This window comes from Ambystoma mexicanum, chromosome 12 (assembly GCF_040938575.1).
Source record: "Ambystoma mexicanum isolate Mex_15411 chromosome 12, UKY_AmexF1_1, whole genome shotgun sequence".
NCBI lineage: Eukaryota > Metazoa > Chordata > Amphibia > Caudata > Ambystomatidae > Ambystoma > Ambystoma mexicanum.
This window is the reverse complement of record NC_090936.1, coordinates 574032444-574047035: the sequence shown is the minus strand read 5'-3', so window position 1 is coordinate 574047035 and position 14592 is coordinate 574032444. Positions and strand designations below refer to the sequence as shown.

Genomic DNA, 14592 nt, shown 5'->3' with positions numbered 1-14592 from the left:
TTCCCCAGTGATCTCCTGTTATAATGTCTCCCTTACATCTGCTCCGAGCGAGGGAAGATGAACCATGCCTAGGAAGTCCGCCTGCAATTGTGTCGAGGGCTCTGGGACGAGCACAACCCCTCATAGTAGCCAGCAACACACTCCTGAATCTCCTCCGTGCAGGAGTGACGAAGACCTTAGTCATCTATTATAGCAGTGATGGTATTGCTGCCAGCTGCCCCCCTCAGTAGCCCCACCCTTTGCATCGAAGCTTTGATGGACGAACAGTAACAACCTCTCCACCTTCTTATTTCTGAGAACATTAAGCTGGCCCACCACTTGTCGGTATTCACTCATTGATCTCCTGGAGGGGCGTCTCTAGCTCATTTCCTATTCACTTCCACCTCGGCCTCCAGCTGGGTCTCAGGTAGCCTCATTTGCCTGTCACTCTGTGCTTCTAAAACGATGAGATCACCCCCAATTGTGGCATTAGACACGTCCCATCAGATTCTCTCCCCCATGACTGAGGCTTTATTTAAAACAAAATAAGTCCCTAATCCTATCCTCCAGTTCCCCCCTTATGACCCGGTCCCGCAAGAGCTTCCCTGGTACCTTCAAACCGCAGATCCCTGATCTACGTCCAGGCAGGCGCAGGCTAATTGTGACCACTGCATGCTTGGCAACTCCGAGAGGGTCTACCTCGATGCCCGAGACTGCTCCCAACAGAGGGGCTGAAACCAATACATAATCAATGCAGGAATTCTGTTCTTTGCACGTTGGAAAATAATGTGTAGCCTTCCCTGTTCCCCTGCACCCCCCATCAGACGTCCCAGAGTTTCAAACCTATCTCGTAATGAAGCAGAGGCCACCGCCCCACATATGCATTGCACCTGAACTCCTGTCTATTTCCTGGCACCATGCCAGTTTAAAATCACCCATCTGGATCATGCGCCTCTGAGCGAACTCCTCTAATATGTTCAAAAATTCCTTCAGAAAAGCCTCCTGCCTTGCATTAGGCATGTAAATTGAGGCCAATGTGTATGTGACCCCCACATATTCCCCCAATACAATTACTAGTCTGCCTCCTCTATCTGCCTTGGAGGTTTTTATCCTGAAGTCCATCCCATCCCTAATGGCCAATGCCACCCCACATTTCTTTGTCGAGCTGGAGGCATGGAAAATTCTAGAAAAGCCCTTCAATCTTAGTCTTGTCTGATCTTTCCTTAGGAGATGGGTCTCCTGAATTGCAAGTACATCTGGGCTGGATTTCCTAGTGAAATGCTCCGTTTTGTTCCTCTTGAGAGGAGAGTTCAGCTCTCTCACATTATGTGTTGACCACTTGAACGGTTATCGTCCATGTGCCCCCTGTCCCCATCTCTCCCTATTGTGCCTTTTTTGGATCCTCCCCGTGCTTGGTTACACTCCTCCACCACCCCCCTCCAGACTCTTGAGGTAGCCCCTACCCCAACGTCTGGCCCCTTCCCGACCCCCCGGCACCGTTCCCCAACCTTCGGTGCACTCATCCACTCCCCTCCATTTCCCCACCTGTGTGCACCCCCACCCTAAACTCAGGGATGTCTCCCCTCCCCCTACCTTCCCCCTCGAGCCTGTTGGGATGGAAATGAGCCTACCCCATCCCCCTGAGCACTTTCAGGTGAGACAAACACCATATGAGATGATGTAGTGTATAAGGGGGGAGTAACCCGCACTATTAAGCACCATGTAGAGGCACTGTAGCGCCTACAGTAGATGGACGGCACTAGAAAACACATCGCATACGACTCCATTTTGCATTAGGCCCAAACAGTAGGAGCTTGTATAATCGCGCTGTTCATGAACCCAGCTCACTAGGCTCAATCTCATTAAAACAGAATGGATCCGTATAGCCCCGTTCCCACGGAAGTTCACTTCCCTCTCGTCCCTCCAGTGTTGGGAATATTTAGTATCTTCCAAAGGAATGCACCCTGCAAGAGCATGAGACAATGCCAGGCTCTTCACTGTGCCCATTCATCTCCACTAAACTGTCCGTAGGCCTCTAACCCCCACCTAGCCAGTCAGGAGCCATCCCCACACCACTTACCTGACCACCACATCTTTGCATTCCCCGATAAGCAAATGACCCCCCTGTACTAACACAAAACAAGGGTCCGCAGAAGATCTAAGCATGTGTATAGGCGCCATACAAATGTCCAATAAATAAATACAAAAGTTCCTGTGGATACTTTCTAGTCTCTAGGTTAAAAATGTTGGGTCAGGGACCCTGCTAAAGGACTCTTAAACGGGACACAAGCAGCAGCTTGGGTCAGAGAGTGGACACCCTGGACACCTCTATGTGCACTTCAACTCTCTGGCACGACTTCTCGGATTAAGGTAAGCAATACCTTTTCTGCCCACAGTATCTTAGGTTAGAAGAAATGTTTGTGGCTGGATTCTCCTTTGTGTAGCAGCGATCGACGGTCTACGGATTCCTTGGTCTGGTGATAAAAGGCAGGACAATGAATGGGATGCCTCATTTGCAGTCTCAAGAGAGGACCTCTGGCATGGATTTCCTCAGCTTCTCTTGTCAGTCTGCGGTTTTGGTGCCTTTTCTGCAGCACCAACAAAGGACACGATTCCCCCGGTCAATCTTTTCGCACTCTGGTGAGGGGACTTGGATGAGTCAGACTGTGTCTCTGGAGGTACACCTGGCTGGAGCTCAGGAAAGACTTGGACGGATTTGGCCTTGACAAGACGATGCACTACGATTGGGTCGGAGGTCTCCTGGTATTCGCGGTCTGCAGCACTGGAAAGTCACAGCACCTCGGGAGATGACTCTGATTGTAGTTTGTCTCAGGGTTGGTTGGTCCCACCAGCTAAAGGGAAGGAGTCGTCCTCTTCAGGGGTCCTCCGTTGCATAGAAAACAGGGTTAGGACAGCAGAGGTTGTTTCACAGTGTTGCAAAGGGTCTGCATGCATCTCTGGCCATCTTCTTCGGTTACTTCAGTTTCAGATGGTCGACTTGCCTTTCACCTCAGGAACCTCACCTTTTATTCAGTTTCAGCACACACTCTTCTGCAATCTCTCTTAGCAGTTTACAGAAAGGGGCGGGTGGCTGTCTAATCAGGACAGCCAGACCTCCAGTTGGTGCTGGTTCCATTCAGGCACAGGGGCAGACAAAGAACAGGGGAGTGAAAACCTCCTCCCCACTTTCTGCCTGCCCAGACACACTGGGGCCTAGGCAGGGACACCCAAAGGTTCCTGCCAAAGGCAAAACACACACACATCTCACCCTCCCAGAATGGTAGGAGAAAGGCTAAAAAGAACACCTACGCTAGAAATGGCAAAAAAAGAAAGAAGCCACCAAGTTAGAACTTAGGTAGCCCTATTGTTCACAACCGGGACTGTGAACACAGCCTGCCATTAAAAAATAACACAATAGTTAATAGAACACGTCCACTGTCACCATCATATCTAGAAGGTTGTCTATGTGACAAGAAAGTCACCGGAGTAGTGAGAAGGGGATACTAGGTACCACCTTGGCACTCCACATAAAGTGGCATGTGCCAATCTCTTGTAGTATAAAGTTTTAGGAGGGATACAAAGTATCCCTCTATCCTTAAGAACTGTAGTTACTCGAGGATAAAGAAAGAATCTCAAAGGAGAACCCAAAAGGTTCCCAGCAACACTGCCCATAAGGAGCTGTGATGCAAAAGTAAAACACAGATGCCTTAAAAGAGATATAGAGGAAAGTAGACTCCATAGTAAAGGTAAAACACAGAGAACAGAGCAGTGCTCCAAACGTCAGAGCAAAAAAGAATGACAGAGTGAAAAGAGACTCCGCTCATTTAGGATAGAAAGAAAAAGGTCGTCTCACTAGGAGAGGGGATGAAGCATAAAAATTATACATCTCCCTAACATTCGTCCCCCCTAGACTAGGGACAGGAGGATCTAATCCACTCCTGGATGAATCTCTTGATCCAGACGGTCAAACTTTCTGGAGAGACCATCAGCATTCTTATGTTGGGTACCTGACCTGTGCTCAATAGTGAAATCAAAGCGTTGGAGGCTTATGGGCCACCTGAGCACAAAAGAATGAATGAGTGGAAAGAGACTCCACTCATTCAGGATAGAAAGAAAAAGGTCTAGAACTGCAGCAATAAGTGCAGAGGGTCTCACTAGTAGCATACACATGATACATCTCCCTGACAGCCCTATAAGACAAAAGTTAATTTATATATCCACAATATATACTCAGGGGCTCTGAATTGGAGGTGAATTTACAGAGATGGCTGATGTGTGGCACTGTAGCATGTGTGGCTTGTTAGTGAAAATGGCTTATTCTACTATCAAATATCAGGTTGTTTTTTTTTAACCGTGGTCCCTCTTATACAATAGCATATACATATGTCATAAACATAGATAACACATCAAACATTTCTAGAGGTGTCATTTCCGACATATCACCAAGCATATTCCTTTCATCAGAACCCTCCCTCATTCACCCCATATCACAAAGACGATGTTATGAACGTTAGACTGATCACACTTTGTCAATCTCAAGAAGCATAGCTAGCACTCTGATGAATGTAGTGTGGCAAACAATCTTTCACTACAACAGATGACAATAGGGACCAACCTGTATAAAACTCCTTTTGTGGTCCTTTGAGTATCATAATTTTCTCCGAACTCAACATATCCTGTAGCTTTTGACACCATTGCATTTCCGTGGATCTTCCTTTCTCCAATGCCTAACCATAAACCCTTCTGCCCAAACCAATAGTTGCATGCACATGCCATAAGTGCCTTTCATACTTCTTGAAAACCACAATAACACCCCAATGCTTCAATCACACGGATGTCAGATTACACCACACTGATGATCCCACTTGACTTTTTAGGATTCATACAGCATGGTCCTGCCTGAGGTTCAGAGCCATTATTTGTGTACTGGAGCACAGAGGTCGTGTATATAAAGCCAGGATGGACGTAATGGACGCACCTTCAAATGCTCAAAGTTGTATCAAACTGCAGAGACAGAAGAAAACAAGCATTCGAATATTTTCAATGCATTGGGTGATATGTTTTATTGCTCTTGCAGCAAACACTGCAGTGAAGTGACATGGCATTCCAGAAGTGGAAGACAGAATGTGATTACAATGAGGGTCTGAAGAGGGATGGAGGTGATTCTTTGGGAAATGGCTAAGACCGTATTCTGCGGTCCATGCAAAAAAGAAAAGAGAAGAAGATTTATAGGGAGCAAATAAAGGGGGTGAGGAAAGGGGAACAAGCAAATGAAGCTGGAAGCAAGTAAGAATTAAATATAGGGGGAATAAGGAAATGACAAAAGAAGGAGTTAGAGATGTCACATTCAACACTTTTAGCTTGTTGGTCTAATTGAGTCTTATCCCGAATATAATGGGAGTAGGACTGAGGGGAAGGGATACAGAAGAAAGGGTAAATAGAAAGGGATAGTAAAAGGAAGTGAACAAGGAGTGGACTTAGAGAGAAGGCGTACGTGAAAGGGTTAAATGTGTTGGTTTTTGGATGAACAAATGTAGATGCCTTGCATAATTGGATAAAATGATTGAATGAAGGTGTTAACTTACTCATTAAATAATGAGAAGATGTGCTTAGGGAAGCACCTGGAACTGAAGACAAAGATGGTATGGCCATTAGGAGAACTGTGATGCAACCTTTTCTGAAGGCCAGGTATGTTGATGCTCCCTGGACATTCCTTGACAGCTGGGGACTCTGAACTGCATGCTTGTCTCTACCTTTTGATGTGGATTGGTTTTGGTCGTGTGAATGGAGGAGAATCCTTGGGCATTAAGTTGTATCTCATGGCACTTGTATAGGAAAGCCCATGTAGAGTTTGCCTAGCTGAGACAGGAGTTTATAGTATGTCAGACTACTACTTCGAATGTGTAAAGATGGAAGTGATAAGGCATCAGAAGAAATTGAGTAAGTGGTGGCAGATGCTCGCAGCTGATCTGATTTTGGCATCAAGTGTCGATGTTGAGGGTGATCCACAACCTTTGGCTTTGAAAATCACTGAGAGAAAGGTCAATAAAATAAAGAGACTGTCAGAGGGGGAAGAAGAAAGCTGGGTAGAACAGCATGTAATGAAAGAAGGGGCAGTGATGAGCTCTTGGCAGACAGGTTAGGGAGCTAGTGATAATTAATGTTTTATAATGCACTTAATTCCGGAGACCAGTCTCTAAGCACAGGACCTGGTTTTGAACCTGTGTTGTTTGCCTTGTCTTGCTTTCAAGCCAAACACGTTGCTCCTGAGCTATCATCCCCTCAGGAGGTAAGAAGTAATCAATGAAAAAGGCTGGGGACTTGCGGAAGGTTTGATGGACATCCTATTGCTTCTCAGCAGAGAGAGAGAAGTAGTCAAGCGATGCAATGAAGCCGATGAAGATCCCCAATGCATTAGTATTTACTGTAGATAGCCAGGATGTGCTCCTTGTTTGTAGGTCTGTAGGTGGCGACACCTGCGGGGAAAAGAGAAAACAGGAGGATGAGGAAGAATGCAACAGATCCATGAACTGAGAACTCCACCCAATAATCTCTCACAAGGTTCCCTAGGTACTGGTCAAACAGTGACAAAGGAGGTGTATCTCGAGGTGAAATACACATTGACATGTCAGGCCTTGTGGGTATCTTGCTTTCAGTCATTGCTGAAAGTACTCTGGCAATATCTGATAAGGCATCAAACTCCACAAGGGCTGGCTGTTTCCCCCAACTATGACCTACTGAGGAGATTCTATATCCTTTCTTCTGAGTTGCTGCATCCCTGGGTTGTACTTCAAACATTCTTCTTGGGGCAGAGGATGCATTTATACATATTGTTCTATTATTACATGACTATACAGTTCAGAAGTAATTACTAATTGCTGGATCGTTTAAGCTATGTTAACATGATATTATTTATTTAGGGTTCGTGTGTTGTGCTACATCTGCTGCATTATGACAACTTGGTTGACTTACTTTCATAATTCCTGGTCAACCCATGCTGAATGTTTTTTGAAACACTGGTGTATAGGCGCGTTATAAATGCCATATCATATCATATCATCATATTATAGTCACTGAATGCGGAAGGAACGACTCATTCACATGCTTCTTTTAAATTGTGTTAACTATATGCTGCAGCTATTTAATTTCAGCACTGTAGTGTGAAAAAGGAATCCCTTGCTGGTTATTAGAATTATGAGATTGTCTTTACATGGAGATTTTTCGAGAGGAACCGATTACACCTTGTGGCAGGTATTGCAATTCTGGGGTGTAGTCCCTATGGATGGCTCTTTTAAGGAATCGATAGCTCCTCTCGAAGATATGGAAATTCTAGGGTGCATTTGGGTTGAAAATGTTTGGGGAGAATCCAAAGGCCCCTTTTGGCCATTGTGAGAATTCTGGGGCGCAGTCTCTGATGAGAGCTCTGGGGATAAATGAATGGTACCTTTTGCTTAATAATGAAATTCTTGGGTGCTCTCTAAATGGGCATCACTGGGCGAAAGGTAATGGGCAGTTTTAGTGTGTATTGGAACTTATGTGTAATCTTTTGATCGCAATCCAATGGAAGGAAGATAGAGCCCCTTATGCTGAGTATTGAAATTCTGGGGTGTTCACTAAATGGGAATCTCATCAGAAGCAGCAATGGCCCCTATTCGGTGAGTATTCAAATTTTGGGGACCACTCCATGGCAACCTCTATCGATCTCTGGTTATGATGAATCACTGTCCCCTTTGGTGAGTATTGGAATTCTATTAGTATGCTCTTAATGGAAATTAATGAGAAAATAAAAATCCCTTTTTTGGTAAATTGTGAAATACTGGGGTGCATTCTCTAAAGAGATCTCAGGTCTGGAAGCAATAACTCTATTGAAAACTCTGGGGAGGAATCATGATTCCTGTTTATGGGTTTGTTGAGTCTCTAAGACGTTGTGGCTCTGCAAATATGTCATATGTTTCCCATCTTTAATAGATCCTCAGGGGGACAGCCGTTGATATTATTCATGCAAGATTACAGGCCTTGTTTGCTTGATATATTAGATCACTCAGAATACTTATCAAAAAAGTACATGAAGAAATATTCCAGCCCTTGTTTTCTTTTTTGTTGTCAGTCATTGGGTGAAATTGGGTGAATGCTTACTCTGTTTCCCGAGGTTTGTGGAGTCCCTAATCTGTATCAAATAGTAAGAGCTTTGGGAAAGACCCAATTCTATATGTCTAGTGGTTAGTGAGTCTCTTGGCTGTTGAAATGGATATCACTGGGGGGACATGTGTTGGTGAAATCTAGATGTACATCATGTGAGGGAATCTCTAGAAATAGGTGGATTAGTGGATATTTGGGAAAATAGTCCCTGCTTCGTTTGTTTGTTTGTTTATTTTATTTATATAGCGCGCCTGACCCAGGGGTATCGGGGTGCTAGTGGTGAAGATAACAGTTACAAGTTGTGGATCATACGTAATAATACATAGGATACATGATACATACAGAGGCAATCCTGAGGCATATGATGCACAACAAGACATTTAGTAATACAGTAATCCGAGCATAATTATAATCATACATGATAACGCTGGAACATAGTTAGGCAGACAGGGTTCATGGTAGAAAATGTTAGATCTTATTGATTAGCCAGGAGATGGTGTTACTTATAAATTTTCTGAAGGTTTGAATGGATTTGATGTCCTGTGGGAGTGTGTTCCATATTCGGGCGGCAAGGACCGGGAAGCTGGAGCCACCTGCTCTTTTGAGTTTATATCTAGGTACCACTAGACATGAGGTGTTAGTGGATTTCGTGGTCCGGGCTGAGGATCTCAGGGTGAATTTTTCACTTAGATAGGGTGGGGCTTGGTGGTTCAGCGCTTTGTGGGTAAGGCAGAGAGTTTTCGATTCATTTTTTTCTTGTATGGAAAGCTATTTGCAGAGTTTTCTGGTTGTCGAGATATGCTCTCTTCTGGGTATGTTTAATGCTGCTCTAAGCGCATTGTTTTGCAAAATCTGCAGTTTGTGGAGTATGGATTTGTTGGTGCCTAAATAAAGACCGTTGCAGTAGTCCAGTTTGGACTGTATGAGTGCTCTGGCTAGTGTGAGGCAACTATTGGGGGACAGTAGGGGTCTGCATGCCCTGCTATGTTTGCCAGTGTATGCCGTGGCTGATTCAGTCATGTTTACCTGTTTGGTTAGTTTGGAGTTGGCATTGAGGTAAAAACCTAATGTTTTACCGTCTTTGGCAATGGGTATATTATTCCCAACTATTTAGATACTGGCGTAGTTTGAACTTAGTTTCATTAAGTTGTTAGGTGAGCCCACTAGGAGCATCTCAGTCTTATCATCATTCAGGCAGAGGCCGTGAATGGCCATCCATGCCTGAATGATGGTGTAGACTTCGTTGATCCGAGATACATCGGTGTCATAGGTGCCGGATAGGGGTAGGAGTATCTGGGTGTCATCTGCATAATTAGTGTAGGTGACACCCAGAGAGTCCAGTTTGTCGAATAGGGGCTTTGTAAAGATATTGTACAAAGTGGGTGAGACACATGAGCCTTGTAGTACGCTGCAGGTGATGGGTATGGGATCGGCCGCTGCTGTGGGTGAGAAGACACGCATAGTCCTGTTGCCAAGGAAAGATTGAATCCACGTGACAGCAGAGCTTGAAAAGTGAGCTGCCGATGAAAGGTGGTCACATAGTATGTTGTGGTCGACCAGATCAAAGGCCGCCGATAGGTCTTGCAGAAGGAGGATGGCTACTCTGCCCTTGTCTTTTAGTTCGTCAATCTGGCTTTTGAGGTTAACAAGGGCAGTTTCCGTTTCATGTAGGGGTCTGAGGCCAGATTGACGTGTCCCTAGTAGTTTGTTTGTCTCAAGATAATCTTGGATTTGCAAATATGCAACCCTATCTAGATTTTCAATAAGAAAGGGACTGTTGTGATTAGTCTATAGTTTGTGGGTATATACGGATCAAGTGTTTGTTTCTTGAGTAATGGGAGAACCCAAGATTGCTTCAGGTTACCTGGTACTGCATTACTGGCGAATGAGGAGTTTATTCATTGGGTGATAAATGGGGCCAGATCTCTGCTGCATCTTTTATGATCTGAGCTGCACAGCTGTCTCCTTTACAATAAGTTGGTTTCAATGATGCTATCATTTTTTGTACCTCAGGTGTGTCTCCTGGATTTGTGGATCCATGGGGAGTCGGAGAGCTTCTTCCCCTTTGATATTTATGTCCCGGATCTGTGGATTGAAGAATCAATTCACTATTACTAGTTACTGTTTCCTTGGTTGCTGGTTCCAAGGGGGTATTAACTGGGAGTGTTTTGTGGGTTGACGAATCCACTGGGTGTATTCTCGGTGGATATTAGCAGACACCCTTTTCTGTGTTGGTGACTCTTTGTGCCTGTATCATCATGGCTATACATTTATTGGCTATTATCGGGTACTTTTTCCTAGGATAGTGGATCCATGTCGATATCATTTCCATGGAGATTACCAGACACTGTTTCTCGAACTAGTGAACTTGTGTCCCTTCCTCAATGAGATTCACACAGGCCTTGTTTCCTGGCTGACCCGAGTAGTTCTGGGAGGATTTCTCACCTTCCATCAATGGCTTCATGCCGCTGAAGAATTGCCAGTATGTCCTCTCATTGGTGGAACCTACAAGGCCATGAATCGAGGAGACAAACAGCCCCTGGGATGTATCTTCTGTTTTAAAACTGAAAAATAGAAATGGCATTGTGTTAAATTAATGTTTCATAAGATTTCATGTGCATGATGGGTTTGAGGTCTCAGGGAAGAAGAGAAGTGGAAAATGAGAAACAGACAGAAAGGGGTGGAGAATTAGGCAGTGGGAAAGGCAGATGAATGAATAGAAGGGGGTGATATAGAGAGTGTTTCTGTGTATGCCGTGGCTGCTGGTGAAGTTTTAATTGAATAGGCGGAAATAGTTTTCCAAAATATGTGCATGCTCCAATCAACCAAGAGAAATGTTTTTAAACTACTGGGCTAAGATAGTACATCTTGCAACATGCTTTTTTGAACATGTTGGTAAAAAGCGATACAATTTACAATAGATTTTTATAGGGTACAATACAAAAAAAACGTATTAGATGCGATGGTCACACTGGAAAGTTTCCCAACACATTTTTTTGAAACCTTTGCTCACAATATATGCCAGTATTGCACTAGTGTAAGAGGACATTTTCATTCTCTCTGTGAAAATATATGCCAGCATTTCCACATAAGAACAAACCCATGTTTGATTTGCCCATTAAGGCATTTATACCAATTTAAGAAAACATGCCCATGCGAGCTGTGCCAATATATAGCTAGTATCTCCATATACGTATGCACTCATGTTTGTTTTGCCCATAAAGCCAGTAGTGCCACTGTAAAAAAACATGTCCATGCTGGATGTACCACTATATGCTAGTATCACCATGCAAGGGCACACTCATGTTTGCTTTGCCCATAATGTCAGTAATGCTACTGTAAGAAAGCCTTGCTCCTGCACCAATTTATGCAACTATTCCCACAGATGAACACACTCATGTTTACTTTGCCCATAATGCCACTATAAGAAAACATGTGCATGCTGGCTGTGACAACGTATGGCCAGTAGGTTATGCTAACTTTGCCCATGTTACCATGTCTCGCCCGGTAAACATTTTCTTGCAACACCTACACTACACCCCTTCTCCCTCCCACAGCAATCACCAGCCAGGCCCACACTACACGTCTTGCACATACTCTCACACACAACCAAATTCGACCACATTGATACACAAACATACGCGCACACATTCCCATGGGTACTGTGAAGGCATCATGAAGTAGACCCAGACAACTGAATAAAGTTTGGTGTATAAACTTTTATTAGCTTAAAAAGAAGGTTGGAAAAAGTCCTAACTTGCCCTTTGCTAAGGTGGGATTTCCCTACCTAAACAAAACTAATGATAGTCTTTGTCAAGAAGTCCATAGCAAATGTCTGTCTGTGTCCAAAACCTATACTTGCCCTCACATCTAATTGTAAACAATGTGCAGGGATGTCGGCCTCACAATGAGAAGTGTACAAATAAATGTTCTTCAGAGTTTACTCCAGCTCTTGGTTGGAAAGGGGCTTTCCCTTCCCCAAGGTTCAAAATAGTTCACATTACAAAAAGAGGGGTTCCCTTTCCCAAACATTCAAATCTCTCAACTTTCCAAAATAACACAATTCCTTGCGATACTTCTCAGCTCTTCCGGCTTGGTTACCTTTCAACAATGTTTCCATTATTCAATCACAAGCTTGTAGGTGACTTGAGTGGCTTTTCCTTAGGTGGGTGTACTCAGTCTAGGTACAGTTGTCTGACAACCCGGTCCACTCCTTAAAGGTCACGGAACCGACACACCTTTCTTTTCTCTGCTTCCTAGGCACCTTGCCACGGTTTCAGCTTCACAGTTATGCTTGATTTACTCTTATTTCACATCCTCTTGATGCTTTGTCACTGCTTGTTTTGCCACCATTCACTTGTTTATTAGCTTCTGCTTGCAAAGGCCAACACAAGCTTCCCAGTTCACTCTCCTGCTAGGAAACTTGATCACTGTTTCAGTTCTTCTTTCACAAACCAACATAGGCTTCCCGGTAGACTCTCCTGCTAGGAAACATATTCACTGTTTCAATTCTCTTGACCAAATTGTCTGGTGCACTTTGCCAAGTTTCATTGTACTTGACTCTTGAATACAGGGTTTCTTTTCACAACCATTAATTTATTTCAGTACTACTTAGTAATATCTGCTTGATTTTTGGCAATGCTTGCTTGACTCTTGACAATGCTTGTTTGCCTTTTGACAATGTTCGTTTAGCTTTAGACAATGTTTTTTCAACTCTTTCTTCATTCAGTTTAATGGTGTCTTTATATTTGCCTCTTAAACAGTTTTCGGTCCCCTTTTCTCAGACCGTTAAAGTATTCAAGCTTTCTTAGCTTTCTTTGTGCGATCGCCTTCTGGGGAGACTCACTGGTCTCCAGTCACGGGTCTGTCGACGCTGATGATGCGCTGGAAAACCTCCTTCGGTTCTCACTGCTTCACGTCACCTTTTCGCAGCCTCGAGTTCCCTTCTAAAGAATTTGCTGCTCCCTGCTTCCTTCCTTGGAGCACTGGTAAGCACTGTTCTCGCTGGTATGCAGCTGTGAACATCCAGGGAGCTTCTCTCTGCTCCTGGCATCTACCCAGCGTTACACAACGCCGGTTCTGCTTTACACGCTTCCTCGCGAGGCTCAACCTGGCTTCTCTTCGGTTCCCACTTCTCTACTGCTGCAGCTTCTCCAGGTCTCCGCAATTCGTACCATGTACCACCATATTCAAAAGAGGAAGGAGTCCTCTTCTTGCCATTGTGTCTCCATTTTAAAGTTTCCGGCATCAATTAAGGTTTCAGAAAAGACTAGACCGCTCCTTGTCAAACAAACAGTCTTTCTTCAGTGTTTGATGCCTATTCCTCATCCCAGTACCAAAGTGATGTCTGTGTGTGTAAGAGTCAATAAAGTGAGGATGCATGGCTCTGGTTTGTCTCTACCTCGTCCCAGTACCTGACTGATGTTTAATGGAAAGATAAGGAAGGGACTGGTAATACCTTACCAAGGCCTGGGGATATTAGACTCATTAGAAAAGGGAAATGGGGATTCATATTCATTCTCTCTCTCGCTCTCTCCCTCTCTCTCTCTTTCTCTCTCCCTCGTAAAACAACCATCTCTCGCTGCGTTTCAGGAACTCACAACCCCATGTCCTTCTTGCATGTGGTGATGCACAGAAGCACCCTTACTCACTTTCTGGCCTGCAGTACCCCAGCCAGCAAGGCCACTGGGTCATGCAACACTGAATAACGATGGTTGGAAGATTTTGAATAAATCACAAACCACTGCCAAAACTCTGAGCAATCCGCCAGAACATTGTTTTTCTGCCAGACCATTGTTTTTCAACCTGCAATACCCTTGCAGGAGCAGAAGGGCTGTATGCAAATCAAGCCTGGTCCCATCTCACAAATGGTCATATTCATTCAGCATGTGCCTAGAAGCAACCTCAGACACCTTTCTGTCTCATTGGGAGTCACCATTGAGGTGCAGCTTTGGTCTCTATGCATGCTGACTTGCCGACACCCCTATGTAATTCAGTCTGTCTACTGCACCCTGTGCTTAGGGCATTCTGACACGAGGATAACTTTGCAGTGTTGTGCTTTTGTGTTTCACTATGTGGTTTGATGGCCCAGAAACAGATGTATTATGTTCATATATGGCCCAACCCATGAGATGGACTTTTCTGAGACCTTTCCTTCCTTTTCTGTTCCACAAAAGACTGATGATTGCTATCAGATCCACTCTGCATTCTCTCTCCATTGTCCCTTCGTCCAACCCTAGTAATACCTCCTCCGGTGGTACCCTAGCATTTTCTCCGAAGGCCTGAACCTGTGATTCCTGGACCTCCTTCCGGAAAGGCTCAATTTTGGGGCACCTCCACCAAATGTGGGACCACATGCCTTCCTCCCCACAACCCGTCCAACACTCCTGTGAGGTCCAGGATAAAGTTTGTGAAGACGAGCCAGAGTATAATGCCACCTATTTAACAGTTTATACCAACATTTCTGCAGTTGGG

General features: G+C 44.4%; 1 protein-coding gene across 1 annotated transcript in view; it reads right to left on the bottom strand.

The window, feature by feature from the left end:
* Window positions 1-6393: 6393 nt before the first annotated feature.
* LOC138513139 (cobalamin binding intrinsic factor-like) overlaps window positions 6394-14592 on the bottom strand; it is a 91942-nt gene continuing 83743 nt past the window's right edge. Inside the window, exons 9-10 of the mRNA XM_069627776.1 lie at window positions 10564-10682; window positions 6394-6455 (exon numbers count right to left, since the gene is read on the bottom strand). Of these exons, the coding sequence (XP_069483877.1) occupies window positions 6394-6455; window positions 10564-10682 (181 nt within the window). The remainder of the gene's footprint in view (window positions 6456-10563; window positions 10683-14592) is intronic.